This window comes from Ostrinia nubilalis, chromosome 11 (genome assembly GCF_963855985.1).
Source record: "Ostrinia nubilalis chromosome 11, ilOstNubi1.1, whole genome shotgun sequence".
Taxonomy (NCBI): domain Eukaryota; kingdom Metazoa; phylum Arthropoda; class Insecta; order Lepidoptera; family Crambidae; genus Ostrinia; species Ostrinia nubilalis.
Genome location: NC_087098.1, coordinates 3,096,886 through 3,119,605, shown reverse-complemented (window position 1 = coordinate 3,119,605; position 22,720 = coordinate 3,096,886). Strand labels below are relative to the sequence as shown.

Here is a 22,720-nt window from a genome sequence, read left to right as displayed (position 1 = left end):
TTCTTAATAGCTGCTTTATTGAGGTTTACCTACAGGTGAATCTCACAAATTGGTGCAGAGGAATGGTGAAAATGTTGTAACCATGTAAAGAAACTTGATAAGATTTCATCAAGCAAAATCATTATTAATCATCAAGCAAGATTGAATAATAAAATTGAAATGCTGGAAGAGCAATTTATAATAAATACCTCTTTCTCTTGATTATCTGTTGAAGAATAAGAAATAATAAATAAATAATATCCTTGGACATTTTAGACTGCGCTTCTAGTCCCAAACTAAGCAAAGCTTGTACTATAGGTACTAGACAACGGTTATAAACATATTAAATGCTTTTTAAATCATACATATACATAGAAAACACCCAGTCCAATACAAACAAAATATATGTTCATGCATACAATTTGTTTGTAATGTGCGATAATCGAACCCGCAACCTCCGGAATAGTAGTCCGTTTCGAAACACTACACCAAGTGGCCGACTAAAATGCAAGTGGAGTTCTTAGAATCGTTTTCTAGTATTTTTTTATCCACAACGAGGAAGCTCTGAATGAAGTAATACGTTATAAGTTGGATAAATAATAAAATTAATTTTCTTTGTTTTTTTTTCGTCTTATTTCTTCTTATTATTTTTTTTATTTCATCTTCTCATATTTTATTTCTTTTTATCCTTTTTTTGTCTTATTTTTCATTCATTTATTCTGTCTGTATTTCATCTTGTTTTTACTATTTTTATTCTTCTTATCTTTCTTCTTATCATAAAGATATTATATCAAGAAGAAGAAACAAGAAAAAATAAAAGAAAACGAAGAAAAAAGAAAATAATAATATACAGAAGATAAAAGAAGAAGAAATAAGACAAAAAAAACAAGAAATGAAGACAGAAGAAGATAATAATAATAATGAGAAGAACCATGGGAAAAAGAATAAGAATAGAAGACGAAGGAGAAAAGACAATAAAATTAGAAGAAGAAGACGAATACGATGTCACGAATAATAGTTCCAATAGTCTAAATGACAAAATTTCAATTATTTGTCCGTCAGACAGATATTAGAAAATATTAAACTCATATTTTTTATTTTCTTTCATAATTAAATAATAACAGTCCTTCATCGAGTTGAAATGGCGCGTTACGTCACGCTTGAGTAGATTTTTTACTCAAAAGTGACGTCACGCGACATTTCAACTCAATATAATACTGTAATTATTAGATTATGAAAAAAAAATGTCTCCAAAATATTTTTATTATCTGTCTGACGGACTGAATAGAATTTCGATTTCATTACCCAGTCAACATCCCTATTATTGCCACGTTGGACAACCTTATGACATTTACAGCAGGGCGCTACTATCAATACTTTTAGATTTTAGGAAAGTATTGGCATTGGCAAATGCACAAGTGTGCATGCCATAAAAACAGACTTAAAAAATATCTGTATGGTATGTATTATCTGTGTCAGTGTCAACTTTCTAACTTGTTAAAAGAAATGGTGGCCATCAAAAAAATGGTGGACATCAAATTTTTCGTATCAATTTTCTCGTTAATTATTCGTCGCATTTGGTTTATCATAATATATTTGTGAGGTACATTTGAGGTACTAAATAATGGTAAATATAAGAAAACCACAACTTACCTGTTTCGTCCAATTTCAGCATACACCCGCCAACCTGATATCAGGTTGGCGGCTCATTTTGTAATTTAAATTGTTCCCGTATTAGGGAAGTACAAAATTAATAACTAAAGGTACATAAAGGTACACCTCAGGTATTAAAAATTCATATTTATATTATTCATTTCTGTGACCATACACCCGCCATTCTGACGTTCACAATACATCGGTTATCGTTATAGTTACGGTCAAAGTTAGGTGGTGCAACTGGTGGTGTAGGGAGTGACGAGCTGATCCAGATTTGCCCGCAAAAGATTTATACTGAGAGATATCGTGGTACACCCGTAACTTAGTTTCAATACCCCTATTCAGTATTGAATATTGAACCTAGCAAACTTTTGGATAGTAACATCATTGAAGTTAAACTGTGGAGGTTACCTGGATTTAATTAATTTCTAAGTTCTAACTCAATTATTGGGTTATCCTGAGCTTGTCTGTTAGGACGTTAGTTCTTAGTTGGAGTTTTAACTTAAAGTTTTATTTATTAAAACACTACTAAACGTTCCGCCCACAGCTTCACCCGCGGGCATTTTGTCTGTGACAGAAAATCTTTATCACGCGCGTCCCTGTTTTAAAAACCGGGATAAAAACTATCCCATGCCCTTTCCCGGGACTTTTTGTTACATACTACCTATATCTACCCGTGCAAAGCCGGGTCGCTAGTATTCACATAAAATAAAATAATTGCTCAGCTCTACAGATTAGAAGTAGACGTCTGCCATAAAGTCAACATTTCATTTATATTCCTGCCATGTTTAGTATCTTACCTCAATTTCCCTCACGTAACTCATCCACAAAGTCTGCTAACAAGTATGAGCTTGACAGTGTAGACTGTTAGACTGTACAGTGAACAACACATTTCGGACTATTTTGTTGAAAATAACTCCTGTTAAAGGGTACCTATGCTGAATCAGAGACTGATGCCCGTATTCACAAACGAGCTTGCTTAAGTGAAGCAGCAAATAGAGCTCTATGATTGGTTCGTGTATACCCTGTGCGTTCACTCACACTGTGATACCTCATAGTAATGTTTGTGAATACGGGCGATAGTATTTAGCTTCATAATTATGCTGTCCGTACATCGGCTTGGCAAGCTCCGACAATAAACACGGCTTGGCCAACATTAATGGGAGTGGAGAACCGAAGTAAGGTCGTTATTGTAATTATTATTATGTTTCATGGGGACCGACGAGAAAAATGTGAGGAGAATTTTAATGCACTTTTGTTTTACTGCAGTTATTTGTTTGGTTATGTTATTGTTGGCGATTGTAAGAGCCAATAACAAATAAAAGTTGGATTCTTGACTTACGCCCGTATTCACAAACGATGCTTGCTTAAGTGAAGCAGCAAATCGGACGCACAGCGTTGAATAGAGCTCTGTGATTGGTTTGTGTGACCCTGTGCGTCCTAGTGCATTGTGAGACATAGTAATGTTTTTGAATACAGGCGTATGTTTCACATTTTAAGAAAATTAATAGTTTATTTGGTTTACCAGAATCTATTATTAGATGGACTGAAGAAAATACTTAAGTTGTAAGAATCAAAATGATAAGTAGGTACTCAGCATGACGTGTCATAGGAGAGATCAACACAACGCTCGTATTTCTTGGATGGTTAAAATGAAAGAATATAAAATGCCTTGCACTCGTAAAATAACTGAACAGTGAACATCTCTACTAGAGTGACGATGTCTAAATGAATAATGGATTCTTATCTTATTGTCACAGAATCCCACTATGGCTTCATAAAATACTCTAACGCTCAGTTAATACTTCATGATAACGAAATGAATTTCAGCAAACTGGCTCATAAAAAAGACTTACTTATTAACTTTAATGTTAAATTTACGGTGGCCGCATAGGTTGTAGTGTACCTATTTTTTGTTTTTAACAATACATTTTCAAAATTAAATACTTACCGTTCACTCACATACCACAATGGCTCATTTCGCAACTTTTTATTGTCATTTTGACGTTAAACTTAAGCATTAATCCCCTTATTAATAAAAGTTACACCCTAGTTGAACTGTGGCTTAAATAGTCATTTATTAAGGAGATGTCATTTTAATTTAAAGTTCATCCTAGGTGCAACTTTCTTTTAATAAGGGGGTAAGAGGAAAGAACATCAATTGATGAGACTATATTTTTAATTGAGCACTGATTTTACAAGTATAGGATGTTCATCAATCAAACAAAAAAAAAACAATTAGCTTTATTATGTTTTGTTTTAAATAATAATCCTTTGCGGTGCCTTCTGATATCGAATTAACAACATAATTATATAAGGTGTATGTTTAATTACCTTAAAATTTATTGTCATATTTCGATGATATTTATAATTTAAATATAATTATAATATTGTAAGTATTATCAGAACACCAATTATTATTGAACCAATATCCATCCAACAGAGTTCATATTCAATAGCGTTAAATAAACACTTTGTTAATTACGATTATTTAACCGTAATTTAACTTCAATCGTATTGAATTTACAAATGGAAAGTAAATACTATTTATCGCAATCATGAAATCTCTTAGAATAGTAAAAGATAAAGATATTTATTTTGAAGACAAAAATAAGTACAAATAATTGTTGGTGTTACATTAATAAGGACATTATAAACAAAAAAATATTTTCTTGCGGTAGAAGTGGCTTGCGGAAGATTTATTTCTATTATACCATTAATATGTTTGCATCTAAGACCTGCCATTTGTCATCACTCAAACCCACCTCGCCATAAATCCTCCACAATAGTAAAGCCATTACTTGTACGGCCGACGGCACATCAGCCTACACATTTTTATTCCAAACTCGCTCTTAATACAACTGTATAAGAGCCCACAGTATTTAGCTTGAAGTGATACAGTCTGTACGAGAAATTCCCTAAGACAGGAAAGAACGTTAATATTTCTCCACAACCCTCTCATATTACACGCGAAGACTGATACAAACAGACTGGAAAGAAACGTATTTTCCCCATCGATATGCAACCAAAAACCCACCTAATATCATCTGGGGTACGTCCTTTTTGCTGTGGCGTAAATGGTATTGTTGAATCTGTGATTATTTGCACATACATTACTCGGGAACAGAAAAGGCAGGACTCGGTGTTCCCCGAAATGATTCCTGTCGGATTTTCTCGCGCTACATATTTTATGACGTGGTATCTCAGGACGAGTACTTTTTCACAACACTTCATTCTGTTTTATAAATAAATCATGCCCTAGTTTATTATTTTTTTGCGAAAATACGAGCGAGATCTAAAAAAGTGTATATTAAGCATTAGAAATGTGGCAACCATAATATTAATTACAATTTTGTAACACATTTCCAGGCGTGTCTAGGGAATGAACATTGTAGACTTTGGCTAAGATCTAAAAATTATTTGAGCTATTGATATTGTCATGCTATCGTAAAACCAGTAAAGAAGTTTTCACCTCAAAGATTGGTTGGGAGAGAGAGAGTATGTACAGTCGCGGAATGAAAAGGTTCGTCACCTTAGTGTCGGTTTTCGCTTGCAGTAGGTACTGTAAGAGTCAAACCTGCCAACATAACAGTGCAAGAAACAGTGCTGCTAACATTTAAATAAATACATATGACGTTTGCTAACGAATAAGGTTTTGCTTGTTTATTTTTCTATCCCATCAGTGCAATGCAATGATGACATTGACCAATTGACAATTAATAGTTTTTTTATTTAATAGAAATAATAATGGCAGGTTGAACCAACAAGAAGGTTTTAGTTTATCAATCATAATAATCTTGACAAGAAAAATCGTCAAACAACTTTGATCTGAATAATTTTGAACTTTACTGACGAACAGTTAAAGATTATTTTCTCTAACTCGAGATTATTCTGTAACATAGTTTTAAAAGGTAATATGTGCTCGCGATTCGTTGAAGGAATGAATTTGAAAACTGACGAACCTTTTCGTTCCGTGACTGTACCTTAATTTGTTAAAAAAAACAGTTCGAAGAGAAACTTCCAAATAAGCGTAATTCAAAAACTTCATTGAATAACGGATTGTTTCCGAGAAATTCGTAGCAAAAATGTTCTTTTTGTTAGAGCATAGAAAAGTTTTCGTTTGCGTGAACATTTAATGAAACAATGGATCTAGAAAAGTTTTTAAACAGGTTTTTTTACAGAATAATATTGATTTCATTCTTAACTACTCTTTTTACAAAGTAATAGTAAAAAAAGGAAGATTATGTTTGTTATCGATTTATGTCTTTTGGTAAGAGCTCTATATTTAAAATGAAATCTCTTAAAATAGAGCAGTCTAAATAAAAAATAAGAACATGAAACTACACTTTTTATTGCTTGTAGATCACAAACAATATCGGTAAGTCAGGCATCGTCAATGAAAAGTTGTAACAATCAAACAATATTCCAAGACAGAAAGGCAATTCAATTCAAGACGATAAAAAAGTAATTCTAAAGAAAACAACAAACTTCACGGCTAATTGAACAAGCTCGAGTTCTTTGATATCAAGATGAAACGTTTAAATTTTTGTATATTTTCACTTTACGGACAATAATGATGGCCTCAGATTGTCTTGTGAAATTGGCTGGAAATAATGAAACACGAAAGCTTTTTCTATTCTGATACGTTGTAATTGAGTTTTATTGCCGGAATGTTGGTAGCTGAGTTTTGATTTCGGTAGATGATGAGGTTGAGTAAAAATGATTGATGGATTTTTGTCTTAGAGGTGAGCTTATAACTATTATTTTGTCTTCAATTTGTGTTTAGTAGGTTCTGTTTAATTCGTAATTATTTAAATCACTTTTACCGCTAGGTAAAATAAAGTTCTTAATACGTCCAGTTAGTTGTGATTTCGGTACCTACTCGAGTACCGGAACTAAAGCATAATGTAGGTAATTAATACTTTGGTATCGATGTACACACGGCCACACTGTTAACTATCCATTTCCGTTTTTGCTCTCGCTCTAATCAAATGGTGATTCTTTGCGATAGAACGAGATGACATGACTGGAAATGGGCAGTTAACACTGTTGCCGATAGTACCTTCACCTTCATAGTAGGTATATTATTACGTATTCGTAGTAAATGACTGGTACCGGTAAATATCATCTCAAAATATTACAGAAAAAGAAATAATTCAGTTCAAGGTTCAATATAAAAGTAATTGTAAAGAAAATAAACTTTACAGCTAATTGAAAAGACTTGAGTTCTTTTGATATCACGAACCGTTTGTATATTTTCACTTGACGCACAATAATTGTTGTTTCTTTAGATTGTCTCGTGAAATTGTTTGGAAAAAATAAATCATAAAGCTTTTTTTTCGAATCTCGAAATAATTGGGTTTTATTGGCACAATTTTGGCAGCTGTGAGTTTTGGCCTTGAGGTTGCAAAATGAGAAATTGAGTTATTGACTTCTGTGCAAGTAGGTAGAAACTTTGTTAACTTTTACTTTACTTGACTAGTCTTTGATATACCTCAATTTATTTAGCATGATTCAGGTTCAGTTTCAAGGCGGCGCCTTGGTGGAAACTATACTAATTTTTCTATTTAATTTGACAGCGGCGGCGGCGCGGCCCGCAGCGCAGCGGTGCATAGCGGAGAGGAGAAGTGGAAATCCTGAATTCTGATTTCTCCGCTCCACTCTGCTCTAGAAACCGGGCCTCACATTAAATCTTATGGCGCAGTTACACTATGCGGGATTGTTGAGACATAAGATAGTGTAAACACGCACTTCAGTTACAGCTTACCTCGCGCTTCTGTTCGAGCAATTTCATACATAGTGTAACTGCGCTATTAGACAATTTTACTATTCTAGACCAACGTGGTTCAGTAGCTTATGAGAGTCTTATTACCACATCAACTTTACCCCTTATTAGAGGTCCCTAGCCACTTTACCCTTGTCTATCATGCCGCAACATGTCTAATGTTACAAACGAATTTTGTAGAGTGGGTGGATGGACGTAACTTAATACTTACCTAATTGTATGGGCTATTGATAATGGTAGCATTACACAAAACTAGAGTTCAATAAGTGGATCATATAGAACTTTGATTAAAAACTTATTTTAGTTTCTGAATAATAAATAAATAAAAATAAATAAAATATCCTTTGACATTTTACACAGGGCTTCTAGTCCCAAACTAAGCAAAGCTTGTACTATGGGTACTAGACAACGGATATAAACATACTTAAATACTTTTTTTTTTGTAAATACATAGAAACACCCAGTCTAATACAAACAAATGTTCATGCACACAAATGTATATAATATGTCATGGGCTCAGTAATCATGTTAAAGAAACAATAATTAAATTTTATCATCTTCAGTCATCATAATAAATTAATATGTCGCTCTAAAGTTCTTTACTTTAAAAAAGTTTTACTTATTTAATTACGATAAAGTAGAGCTATTGACCAATGGTTTAACCTCAGTTTCTTAAATACTACAAGTTTTAATTTTCATTTTACATATCGCAATTTCTCTCCATCTTACCCCAATATTAAAAACCCAATATCTACCTATGTCTTTTTAATCTCAAAAAGTGAACAACAACAGCCCGTGCCGAAAAAAAACTGGATTACCCAAGCCACAATCCTCCAATTACAATCATGGAAGAAACAAAAGAACCGAAATCGAACCGCAGTAACAAACATTCAAATCCAATCCTCTTTCGCGCAGCCGGTTAACATTTAGGCCTTGTTCTCACAAAAACATACCGTTTTTTGCAGGAACTGTTTACACGACCAGTCTATTTTTGCGGGATTCTGCATTGCTGGATCCCAAAAGTTGGACTGTCGTGTTAACACACACGTCATAATGTGCCTGAGATTCCAATTACAAATTCGAACGGATCAGTTTTTTGCGGGACACTGCAAACAAGATATTCGAATGAATGTTCGTATTAATCTTTTTCTTCATCGCTACACTATTGCCAGAGTGGTCGTGGTCGTCACACCAGGTCCGGTGGCAAGCCTCACAATCCGTCGCCATTCCTCCCGCACTGTAGCCTTTCTTGTGCGCTCGTGGAGTGGACCATTGAGTGCGGTTTTGACCTGGTCAGTCAAGCGCAGGGGCGACCTGCCGGGCGCTCTTGTGCCCTCAACCTTCCCCTTAAAGGGGAAATGCCAGACAAAGATCCTATATAACCTAGAAACACACTAATATAGTAATAAACGGGATCCTGCAAAAAACAGGATATTTCCTTGGGAATTAACCCTAACAAACATTTCAAACCCAATCCTCTCTCGCGCAGCTTAACATTTACACAGATTTCAAAGTGCGGTAACTCTGATTGCGGAATCCAATTCGGAACCGCAGTAATACACGTTCAAAATCATTTTATACTGAACTGAGCGATGAAATTTGCATTTAATTAAAATTGGGAATTGAGTTTGTTTTAATGTTCGACGTATAATTTGATACGATATTTGAGTGAGGACTCACTGACACTTGGCGTGGAATGCAAATATTTGAGGCTGATCGAAAATGTAGCGATAGTGATAATTATAAAAACCTATTACGGTATTTAAAACCTGATTGGAAATTTTCATATGGCCAGAAAACATAGTGTGGCAGGTCTCCCACTCCGTATACCGACCGTCTACTGAAGATCGCGAGAAGCATGTGGATGCGGGCAGCGCAAGACTGGGCGTTGTAGAAATTCGTGGGGAGGCTTTTGTCCTGCAATGGACGGCATTATTGGTTGAAACGATTGGAGATTTTCTTAAAACTAGTATTTTCATTAAATAGTCACCACTGCAGAAGCAGGTAGTTACTTTCTTATTTTCATTTAAAATGCACACGCCAAAATATAATTTGTCATAGAAAATAAACTAGCATACAGAATAAGGTATAGTCTGGTAATCTTCTATTGGTAACAACTGAGGACAAAATTCTTATTTACTCGTACTTATCAGACTTAATATACCATTAACACTTCAGAAAATCAAATAGACTTGCTTACTCGTACTGTACGCATAGGGACTAGCGGACTAGCTTTCATTGCATTTACCAAAGACTCAAGTTAGTACCTACTCACTATATTACTGATTTAAGCCTATTTTGAGTAAAACCTTTTAGCGCGTTAAATGTTACACTGACTGGATTGAAAATGTGCGGTTTTGGCATTGTGTTGATTTATTTGTGGGTAGGACTAAAATAAACATAATATCGGGCTGTCAAACACTTTCAGGGGTATTTATATTTATAAAGCACTCGTTTAATGACTTTCAGTTGATAGATGATTTCAAACCTATCCATACCTACCCATTAAAAGTAATATAGTACGTTACTACAGCGATTCAAGTTTAAATTATAATTCTTTGTTAGTATGATTAGGAATCAATTCTTCATTATTATCAGGCCTTTTTCGTGCGTGGCATCCCATTAGGTGGACCGACGATCTGGTGAAGGTTGCGGGAAGTACCTGGATGCGGGTAACGCAGGACTAGTCGTTGTGGGGTGCGATGGTGAGGGACCTCCTCGTGGTGCACCCTGGGCAACGTCCGCGTGGTCTGTTCACGCGGGCGGCTAACTTCTCACCTGCGCGGCAGGTCTCGTCAACTCGGCGGGCCTGTCGGGCAACCCGTAACCCACAATTGAGTGGGCCGGGGGCCGTCGAGGCATTTGACCCCCACAGGTGGGGGCTGGTGGGGCGTTTGCCCGGGCCCATTCTTTGGAGGGCCGCTCTCGGTACTTCTCTGATCAGCAGAGCTGACCGAGCAGCGGCATAGAAAAAAAAAAAGGACTAGTCGTTGTGGAAATCCTTGGGGGAGGCTTTTGTCGTGCAGTGGATGTCATTTGACTGAAACGAACGAATAACGAAGATTTTTTTTATCCACAACGAGGAAGCTCTTGGCCTGTATCTCATCTGATGGTAAGTGATGATCAGGCCGAAAGTGGAAGCGAGCTTCACCCGGAATCCTCAACCACGGAGGAACTGGCTATCCTACCTCTAACTGCCGGAACACAACAATGCTGTTAACATTGTTGTTATGGCGACAGACTTAGATAAGATGGTGGTAGCTAGCCAGACGGAATTATAACAAGCCCTACACCAACCAAACCGAACAGAAAAATCTGCCCCCACTGGGAATCGAACCCGGGACCTCTGCGTCTGAAGCAGGTGGTCTTATCACTAGACCACAGAGGCGGTTAAGATACCTTTTTCAAGGTACGTTCCGAATATTATTATAGTTTGGCCTATCACCACTTCAAGGAAAGATATCCAACTGGTACCGAGAAGTGGTAGAAGAAACTACAACTTTATGTCAAGAGAAAAACTGTTTTTAGTTTGAAGAGCTTATATTTACAATTAGTTTCAAGTTTAGCAAGTTTGTATTATGTCTAGAGTTTGGGGTCGTTTGGCCTAAAACTATTACACACTGACCTCTACTCGTGGATGTGGTACAGATTAAATCAAGTTTAAATTCTTATTTAAGCAAACACTCAAAGATTTTTTTAAGTAATAAGTAGGTAAATGCGATTGGTGTGCAAAAGTAACAACACTGTCTGTCTCTTCATTACTTTTTCGCGCTTTATACATCTACTTTGATAGATGCAGGGAAAAATATATTATATTATTTTTATTACGGTTATTGAAATTGAATGATTTTTTTAGACATACCGAAAAGCAAGTATTTTTAAGTAAATAGAAGATAAAATCTGAGATTGTGAATTTCTACCAGTAGAAAGCTCTACTGATGTTTCCCACTTGATATTGTACACATTTTCCGGGAAATGCTGAACTATACATTCTTTGGCAAGCCAAAATATACGCAACAAAGTTCAGTAAGTTAATAAAGAACAAATTTTTGACCACGACTCTACCCGCGTCAATATTAGTCAACTGTGAAATAGGTTTAAAATTATGATAAAAAGTTTATATGATAGATGTTTGTTTACACAAAAACCACTGGACAGATAGCACAAGGCTAAATTATGAAAGAAACTTAAATTCTATTTTTCTCTGCTAGACCTGTGGTTGACTGAAAGAATGCCACCGGGCATTATGTCCGCCACTGTACTATTTCAGTGCAAAAGTTTAAATAAATAGATTACTTACCAAGTAATGTGTCTGAACTACCACCGCCCTAAACACTATAGAAGCATCTTGGACTCGCGTCTCCAACGGTTTCTCCGCATACTTCGGGCATTGTCCATCGCACACTATCGTTCGGCACAAAAACAGAACTACCACTACTAAATCCTTGCTTGACACTCTGCCCATGGTCGGACAGTAAGCCATTTTGACACCTATCCTCTAAACGTTTGGTTACATTATCGAATGTCACGTTCATCGCACAACACTGATCTTCGCTCTCCGCTTCCTCTGCCGTTTTCTGCTTTGCATCTTTGTCTGAAACAAAAGAAAAACGAATTAGAACGTGTTCTTCAATCAAAATTTAATCACCGTTGAATTACTTTTTCTTATTAACAATGCTCATGGATCTTTTTTAATGGTAACCGTATCCTTATATGCCAGTATTATCTGTTATAATTTTTACAACAAAATTCGTGTACCTATTTGTAACTTTTTAAACGTCACAGAAAGTTTTTAAATTAATAATTGCGTCATAAGCACTAAAGATAAATAATAAATTGAATCATTAAAATAGATCGACCATGGTTTCGTTCCTCATACATATTAATGTATTCGTATTTCGGCATCCCTAGAAGTTAAAAACCAGATTTTTGTTCAACCGGACGAAACTCCGTAATAAATTACTGTGTACAACTTTTCCCGCGCAAAAATATTCAGCCATCTTTAATTTACGGACTTTATTATTTGTTGCCGCGATTTGAATTAACTTATTTAAAGTACGTGACTGGAATACTGGAACGAGAGGTCAAACAGGAATCCCAATTTACTTTTTATGGTGGTTTTGGCATTTTAAATTAAGAGTTGCGACAAGATTTACATTTTGTATGAATTGGGATGAGATGTTGTTTATCTGTGTAAGTCGTTCGGAGGACGGCTTAGCGGTTAGAGGATTTCTCGGGGGTTCTGGGTTAGATTCTTAGAAACGGCACAAAATAATATTACTTCGTGTAAGTATGTGCTTTTATTAATTATGTGTACCTATGTGTTCATATTTTAAAACAGTTAACTGTTACTAAAAAATAAACCCAAAATTTAGGAAGTACTGTTTTTTAGAAGCAGCATAACTTTTATTTTATTTACTTGGGAATAATATACACAGCACAATATCATTTGAGGTAACAATATATTTTGTAAGCTTTTCCTTATTTCCTTACATAATTATGACACTAATACATATCGATATTTGTCATAATCATTCTCAAGAGAGTTTTCCTCAGCAATGTGTCTTTATTAACAAATTACGCGTTAATTACTCCTTAATTACACATTACCCTCACGAATAGCTAAATTAAGGTTGACGTCATTAATACGTTAAAGGCTCTATTCAAAATATTTAATTATAATTTAACCGTTTCCCCGCTAAGTAAGATTAAATATTATTAATGGGTAAAAGGAAGTAATTGAACAGGCGTATTTTAACATGAACTTTTAAATGTGATTGATGATCTGTAAAATGACTGATCTAACTGCAATTTTATTTTATTAACAAATCTAAAAGGGAAGATGTTACTAATTTGTAAGTCATTATTTTTATTTTTAGGTAAAAAAGCTGCTGTAATGCTGATTAAATGATAAGTTAAGTTATAATGGGTTCTCGAACAGTGATAGCTTGGTAAACGTAGTGCAGAACGACCTCAACTGATGGAAAAATTACTTCAAGATAGAGGCAATTGGCAATCACTAGTTGAAGAAGCGGGAGATTGCTTGTTTTGACTAGCTTGGTGGAGGAATACATGTACCAAAAAATTGCTAGTAAGCTGACAATCTCAGCTTCTAGAAAGTTAAAAATAATGATGATCTGACTATAAAAAGACATATTACAGCCGGGTTATGATGCGCGCCGTGATATACTTTATCGACATCAAAAGGTATGGCCAAAATCGATAAAATGGCGTGATAACCGCTTATTGCGGCGCGCAGCATAGGCCTACAGGTTACTTCTTTGTCAATTTTGTTGCTAATGTTTTGTTGTAATCCTATCGATATTGTAACGTCAAGAATGACTTTGGATTTATGAATCCCAAACTGAAACAACAAACGAAACTGCCGGCATGACGCTCCGTTTGACAGCTGTTAAACAGTATTAGTCAAAATATAGATTTAACCTTTGAAGCTCGCGATCAAAAGCGTGATTTTCCAACGTAAACCGATCGTTTCCAGTTCAACACACGTGGAGATGATTATTAATCGTTCGAAAACAAGCGTCGAATGGTTAACGAGTGCACATATTAGCTGTGGGCCGGAAAATTTGTTTCTGATGACCGCAGTTCTTTACGAATGGCGGAAAACTCGTTCAAGTTGCAACAGTTAATTTTTAACTTACATTACGGTGAGCAGCTTAAATGAGTTTCGGTTTACAAAGAAAAAATAATAATATATTAATTACCAATAGCCAATAATTATTACTTTTTGATTACGTAAAGAGCTGTATCTCAAATTTAATTCAACGAATACACTTCCAGAAAAACCTTTTGCCTTTATCCAATAAAATTGGGTTATAAAGGATATTTTAATTGATATTTTTTTTTACAAATACCATAATTTTGTTTTGTAAAAAAAAATTACTATTGCTTAAATACGAGTCAAAGATGTTTATTTTAAATAAATTAAAAAAAAATCCTTTGATAAAAGATAAAGATAAAATATATTACAGAGCAACATGATTTGGTCTTACAGTTTTAACAGGTTTACAACATGTTTTACCAAGATATTGATTTTCCTTTCTTAACTCGTAGCACCTTGAATTTGCCTCTCATCATTCCATTCCATCTAACGATAGTGGAAAGTTCCGTCTTCAATACGTAACTTCGACCCGCATACCAAATACCTACGTCACAAAGGACGTCATTAAGTATTTATCAAAGTGCTAATAAAGCCCTATTAGTACTCGGGCAGAAAATTAATTTTTGATACATTACGTCGAATATAACCACTGAGTCGTGACTGTGCTCAGTAGACTGCAATGAATGCGGGAAATCGCACAGCGGGCGGATGTAAAAAGCAATTGCAGTCTGCAATTTACAATTCTTCAGGGCTTTCGAAAATTATACTTATTACATTTTTGAAATATTTTTACTATAAGACCTTTTAGTCGGCCGATAGTTTGGTTTCCAAATTGGATGAAGAAAGAGAGAGACGTGGTCGTTACTATGGGCCTCATAAGAAGGCTCAAGGTCACCCAAAGGGCGATGGAGCGTGCTATGCTCGGAATTTCCCTGCGTGATCGAATCAGAAATGAGGATATCCGTAGGAGAACCAGAGTGACTGACATAGCCCGCTAAATTGCTAAAATCAAGTGGCAGTGGGCGGGACATGTAGAGCTGATGGCCGCTGGGCTGGGGCAGGAAAGTTTTTGAGTGTCGACCACGAGCCGGAAGACGTGGGCAGGCCTCCCATTAGGTGGAACGACGATCTGGTGAAGGTCGTGGTATTTGTGGAAATCCTTGGGGGAGGCCTTTGTCTAGCAGTGGACGTCTTTCGGCTGAAACGAACGAACGAACGACATTTTTGAAATATCTCTACTATTAGACCTAGTCAGACGATAGTTTTGGTTGGTTTCCATTTTGTATAAAGAATCGGCCGATACCAAATCGGTGTAATGTACGCACTTCATACATGTCCATACTGATTAACATCCCGACTAAACTATCGGCCAACTAAAAGCCTGTTCACGGGAGGCTTCACACTGGCACCACAGAAAACAAAACACAGTCATGAACTTTCAGAAAATATTTAATACCATTTAAAAAAAACTGCTATAGCACACTGGCACTAGAGAAAAAATAAAAATCAGCTTAAAAAACATGTTTTGTAGATAGACGGCTACATCGTAGAGACTGTAGCGCCTTATGCAATCGTAATAGATGCTATTTTATAACGACAATTTATTATTATGGAGTGTTGTTATGCCAGTCTTATCTCGCTAGTGGAACCGTAAGTAGATCGATAGTATCAGGCTGAAAATACAGCGATATTATACGCTGATGATAAGTCATATAAGTTACATAATTATTGTTATGAAGCCTTGAAATATTTTTGTATAATTAAGCATAAGTATGCTTTCGTTTTTAACCGACTTCAACAAAAGGAAGAGGTTCTCATTATTTGTTAAGTTTAAACGTATTAAATACTCAGACTGACTAGTAAATATTTATTAAAATCGCTTCAATTTTGATCTCCAGAAATGTCAAGTGAATCAAAAGGGAGTTTATTTACAAGAATAAAGTTGCCTATTTCACAAATCCATAATGATTATTGCCAAGAATCATTGCGATCATTCATAATACTAACGAATGTTAAAATCAAAAACTATTGTCGTAAATATGCATTTAATGTATTATTTTTATTCTATAGAAGAGGCAAAAAATCTAAAGTATAATAATTCTAATTTGATTCAAATTATCGATTTTGTCGATTACAAGGCAATGACATAGATAGTTGAATAAAATGTTCTTAGACCTTGTTACAATACACACTATTCTATCACTATCAATCTTACTAAAACTGTACATCAAAAACATTTGAAAAAACTTTCAAAACCTCAGAATTTTTCAAACGTTACAAATACTACTAAGTTACCCAACTACCGATAAAACTACCACAGAATATACCACTTGTGTATTGTTTCTATAAAGATGCGGGAATCTTTGTAAAATTCCACCTTCAAACGAAACCCAAATGTACTCGTAACAAAACTAATAAGCAGTATAAATGCATATCTTGCTCCAAAATATTTCGTTTATTTTGTTACAGTCTCTCATATTTGCGTTTTGGTTTTCTAAAGCATTTCATATGGAGCCCTCATTTTGTGAACTAAAAGATAAGAGAATAATTTATTGTAACAGACGTGAATAAAGTATGTTCACATAAAGTCTAAACCAGAGTTATTTCGAGTTGCCGATACAAAATAACAGCAATTTAAGTGCCTTAGAAAAATGTTGTGTTTATTCGTCATTAAAATATTTTGCCAGTTTTAATAATTGACTCCCTATTCGTAATGAAAAAACTGCTCAAAACTATTTTTTTTGTCATCATTATTTCAGCCATAGGACGTCCACTGCCAATGATTTTCAGATTGGCCGGTTGGTAAGCCTGCATTCAGGCCAGAATTTAGGGTCAATGGGACAGCAAGGTTCTGTAAATAATTATGTAAACGCAATTAAAACGCGGACGCAACGCAGCGTGGGACGTCCACCCACAAGGTGGACTGACGACATCATAAAGGTAGCAGGTAGGATCTGGAAGCAGGCCGCTACCAACCGGGCGACATTGAAAGCATAGGGAGAGGCCTATGTTCAGCAATGGACGTCCTGTGGCTGAAATAATGATGATGATGATGATGAAATATTAGACGTTTAATAAGAAATAAAGTATTCTTGATAACGGTTCCAATAAAACGTTTTTGCTAGACCTACAAAGACAATTTCACCTTAACTCCCATCCAAACCTATTACAATGTCCAAGCCTGAAATGTGCTTTACCATGTCTCCAGTGTAATAACTAATTCAGCCAGTAATTACGTTTGAGCCATACACAACTATACTTGGAGAAGTTGGCCGGTCCTAAGTGGAACTTCCAGTGCACGTCACATTCAATTATTCAATTCGATAATGTCGATTGGACGTCAATAAGTTTTGTTCTACTTTCAGACGCGTTTTTGTTTTGACCCAGTTTTTGTTTACGTTGTGGATTTTTATAATATCTCTAAAATAAAACTTCTCCTTTTTTAAGACGGTTAAAAAAGCTTGTCTTTTTCAATACAATTATGCTTAAATCCTAGAAAAAGTAATTACAAATTTTCAGAAACGTGCATTAGTCACATTAAGATTTATTTCAGCAGCGAAATTCATCGAAATATAAGTGTGAGGTGAAATAAAAATATTCATACAAACAATGTTACGGATTTAAAATATAGCGACGAAGTAGTGCTACTGTTTCTGTCTTTCTATTGTAAAAATTACACAGATTTGCTTAATTTAAATTAATCATGTAAATTAATTAGTTGTTACTAGATAATTGTACTGTATGCGGGTTTTATCTCGCAATATTATTTGGTGAATTTTGCTAGAAATTAAATTCCCATTTACCATTATTTTCTGTCACAAATCAGACAATACCTTTTTCATTGTAAAATTTTACTTACAATTAAATAACTTTTTGAAGTGCTACAGTATTAACTGCTTAGTTTTTTTTTGTTTTATCTTTTAAAAACTGTTTTTAGTAAACCTTGTTTAATAAAATAGTTGAAAGGCGTCCTCCAATAGAGCTATAATCAATATAATTTCTTTTGATAAGTATTCTTTTAGATATTAAGTTTTATGGTCAAACTTTCAGGTCCATTCTTTTGAAATAGAGAAAGACAAAAAGGTATTTAAAAACTTCTAGACATTCTTTACGTAAGCTTCACTCATTAATTTCGACCTATAAAAGACATAAATTAAAATCTACTGTTAGCACTAGTTAGGCTGAGTTGCACCACCTAACTTTGACCGTAACTATATCGATAACTGGCGTATTTTGTATGGAGTTTGACAGTTTTTTGACGTTTGTCAAAGTTAAAGTAAGATGGTGCAACTCAGCCTTAGTCTAGTTCTCTAGTACCAAAGTTCTCAAAACTAACGGTCTTAAAAGGTACATAACTCAGAAATAGCACTTTTTAAAATAATATGAAAAGTGGACTGGCCAGGACTTTCTCAGACTAAAACCTCAAAACGGAGTTTCCTTACTCCAAGCATTAAGTACCCGGGGCAAATAAATGGTGCACTATTCACGTAAAGAGCACAAAGCGAAGGCTACAAGTGTATAATGTTGGTCGGAATGGTTTTTCGCGTACAACAAACAAGGATATATTAGGTATTAGAAATATACGACATTCTGGGTTAGGGACTTTTTTGGGGCTGCCGACTTTGTTACGTTGGTATTAGAACTATCGCAGAACCTTTGGCTACAAAGCCAAAATCAATCTTAAAACTTTTGATTCTAAAGCTGATAATGGGATTGTACATTCTTAATTTAAAACAGAGTTAGTACCACTAACCAAACCGAGTAGAAAAGTCTACTCCCATTGGGGATCAAACGCAGGACCTCTGGGTCTGAACCAGGTAGTTTTACCAACCCTTGGGTCTGAAGCACGTACCACTAGACCACATCAGAAGCGGTGTACTGTCTCTACTATTTTTTTTCTTGCCTTCTTTCTACTAAGCTACGAGTATGGAGACACTAGTAAGCCTTTTGATATCATTAGTTCAAAATCTTTCATTCATGAACTTTGTATTCAAACATTATCATCAAACAAAGCAGTCCTTGAACGATAATTACCAAAAGTATCCACTTAAAATTCAAAGCTTTCAAGCCGCTAGTAATATTCCGCTCGATATCCCTCCAACAATCGATTGTTATTAAAAGAAACAATTATCAAACCCGTTTCGACTGTTCCACCGCCAACAATGGAATATTAAAAGATTTTCTATCAATACTGAATACTAAAGGCTCTCGGTTAAGTAAATTTCACTTTAATAGCCATTCAGAGGATTCAGTCTTAAATATTTATACACAATACCAATATGTTAGTTATAATTCGCTTTGTTTGTACCCAATGTGTTATAATTTTCTGCGAAATTGTTATGCGATGGTTAATGGAATATGCATTTAACGTATTACTGAGTAATAACTCATTTGCAGGCTTATTAGGTTTGTTTAATCATCTTGACATCGGATATTGTTTTAATTTGAAATTGTTAGTTTCTGCGACTTCGGTTGCGCGGATTTTGCTTTGTGACAAAGTGTGAAGTCTTTGTGTGAAGTCTTTTTGCGGTTCTTGCTAAAACTATGAAAAATCACACGTGAACTTTAGCATGACGTCATCATCAAGTTCCTAATAATTGTTTTGGAGTCTTTTTGAAATCGGAGATAATGTGCCCGGTCCACTGCCACTTAATCTACTATATAAAAATAAGTCGGGTTTTCCTCCCTGACGCTATAACTCCAGAACGCACGAACCGATTTTCACGGTTTTGCATTCGTTGGAAAGGTCTCGGGCTCCGTGAGGTTTATAGCAAAGAAAATTCGGGAAAAGGGGGTAAAACAGGATCCACGCGTACGAAGTCGCGGGCGGCCGCTAGTGCTATTATAGAAGGCTGTATAGCGACTTTGATTTTCCCACGTATTTCCTCATTTGTGACTCGATCACGTAGGGAAACTCCGAGCATAGCACGCTCCATCGCCCATTAGCCAAACCGAAGCACTGTCATTTTAATATTTTATAATATAAGCGCCGCAGTATACAACTGGCCTTAGACCCAAAGCACACGATACGTTGCGGCGGCGGTGCAACGCCGGAGCGGTGTCGCTGCGTCGTCTTACATAGAAATATCTGTGGCGGGCACACGAGCGGTGCGGCCCTGCGTCACGCGATACGGCAACAACTTTTCTGTGCGGCGCCGCAACGCATCGTGTGCTTTGGCTCTTAGTTAGTGATTTCAATGCTGAAACAGTGTGTTCCAGTTTTTATAGACAAACTCTGTCCCCATTATGCGGGAAGGAACTCTGGAATTTTGCAACTGTGAATGTTTACATAATCTTTGCTGCATTTAAACAAGCTTCACTGGAAAATATTTTGAGTTAGTTTTAGCACAGTTTAGACTCTTAAGCGTTATCTTCTTAAAGTTTTGAGGGTATTTTTGAAGTTGGTAAGAACTGAGATGTAGATGGAGCTGATAAAAATGTTTGCTTCGTTTAAAGTCAGATTAAAACTTGTTGGTAAAAACACATTTTTGTCATTTTAAGTTCCAATGAATTATAATTTCAGAGTTTAGGTTAGATGAATGTTTTTAAGAGTTTTAATAATGTTGGTCTTAGCCAAGTGCACTGCAATGTAAATAGTTTTTTTAAATCATACCAAGACTTTATCATTTTCCTCCCACTTTCCGATTTATTTAGGCACTATTGCATTTCATGATAATATCCTCATACCACTCATACATTATTCTGTCTATTACTTCAATGACTAGTTGAAGTAAACAAACTAAAGTAAACTTGTCTTGCAAGTTCTACAGCTACGAACAAAACTATTTAAAATTAAAATAATAATACATATGTCTGTCACTACAAAGACACATTCTGAAAAATAAATGAAATTCACCAGCACAAAAGCCACATTTCCTCCCAACTCACAAACCAAAAGGTGTTCTGCATTAAAGAGGAATCAGCCCCCCATAAAAAAGATTACGTTCCCTCAGCACATGATTTAAGTATGTGCAGATGTCCTCTTATCTTCGAAGCACTCACACGGCTTTAGATCTGACAGGATGCGTGTCTTACGAGTAGTGATGTGCAACTCGAGTCTTTTAGTCTTCATTTCGAGACTTGAGTCTATAGACTAAAAGACTCGATTTTTAAGACTAGGACTCTTTAGTTACATGAATCCGAAACAATCCGAATCCTTTGAGTCTTCCGAGTCCTTTTGTGTCTTTTAATTTATTTGAGCTAAACTGAATCATTACTTTGAATTGGTGTATTATAATAGGTAATACTGGGTGATTAAATTTTTATGTCGTCATCCATTTATGTATTTACTAATTGAAAATAAATCACACAATAAAAATGTGTATCAATTAAATTGCATCAAACGCAAATAATCTACATCAGGTAGATTACAAAATCAAAGAGCGAGTTAAATTGTCTCAATAAAATAACTTTAAACTTCAGCTGTGCGGTCCGCCCCGGGTGCCAAGCATCAGGGGGTGACAAAGTCGCGCAGATTAGTACTCACTGACGCATCTGCATGTGCAAGGACGGTCGTGATGTCATGACAGAGGGGGTGCCATTCTGGGGTGCCTTAGGCTATAATTTACGACGGGGGGGGGGGGGGGGGGGGGGGGGTGCCGCCCCGGGTGCTAACCTATGCTACGCCGCCACTGTACAAAAGACTCAAAATTCTGAAGGACTTGAGCGCTACATTTTATTCTCTCTTTTGAAGACTCGAGTCTTCAAAAACAGCTAAAGTTTAATTAAATGAGACTCCAAGACTAAAGTTTCCTACAACACTACTTACGAGCTTACCGTTTGATGGATTAGGAGGTCGTGTATATAACGTTATCAAGGCATATAATGTATATTATAATTGGGTAATCGCATTAGTCGTAGTTTGAAAGCTTTGTTGACAAAGGACTCATTAGTGATAGTTATTTGGGAATCGGGAGTTTGGCAATAGAGTTGATCTGTTCATGTTAAATCAATGGTAAATAACAACTTGTTAAAAAGAAATATCCTTAAAATAGATCTAAAAAGGAAATATTGTTTTATCTATTTGTTGACCTGTATGTACGAGGCTGTTAATAAGTAACCGCTCTGTAACATTATATTCTTAGGCTGAGTAGCACTACCTGACTTTAAACGTAACTATAACGATAACCGTTGTTTTTTGTATGGAGCCTGAAAGATTTTTGTTAAAGTCAAAGTAGGATGGAGCAACTCAGCCTTACAAATGTACAATTTCTGTTATATCACGACATAATTTTGAGTAGTAGGCTAGAAAGAGATTTAAGGTATTACCTTATGCCCTCTAGGCGCATATACTACTCATTGTAAGAACAAAACCGTCAATATGTGAACTACGACAGGCACTAAGCTAGTTTTTAATGGACCTATGCTGTCATCCCAAATGGCCTTACTAGCACCAGACAGAAGCTAGTGCAAAAGTCACGCCTTTTCTAACAGACGCAAATCAGGTCGTATTTTCAAAGAATTAAAATTCCAAATCGCATACGGATCTTCACAATTCCAAAAAGAACTATCTTTTAGAAGGGATACCATGAATTCTGATCCACTCGTTTTAAGTTTTACAAGTTGAAATTCTGGGTGAATGATTTTTCCAAAAAAAAGTGAATAAAAAAAAAAAAGGTACAATTTAATTGAAGATCATTCATCCATGAGTTCTAATTTATCTTAATGAGGACTGTCAA

General features: G+C 35.6%; 1 protein-coding gene across 1 annotated transcript in view; it reads right to left on the bottom strand.

The window, feature by feature from the left end:
• LOC135075966 (uncharacterized) overlaps positions 1-22,720 on the bottom strand; it is a 67,637-nt gene that overhangs the window by 32,997 nt on the left and 11,920 nt on the right. Inside the window, exon 2 of the mRNA XM_063970412.1 lies at positions 11,721-12,014. Within this exon, the coding sequence (XP_063826482.1) occupies positions 11,721-11,903 (183 nt within the window). The 5' untranslated portion in view covers positions 11,904-12,014. The remainder of the gene's footprint in view (positions 1-11,720; positions 12,015-22,720) is intronic.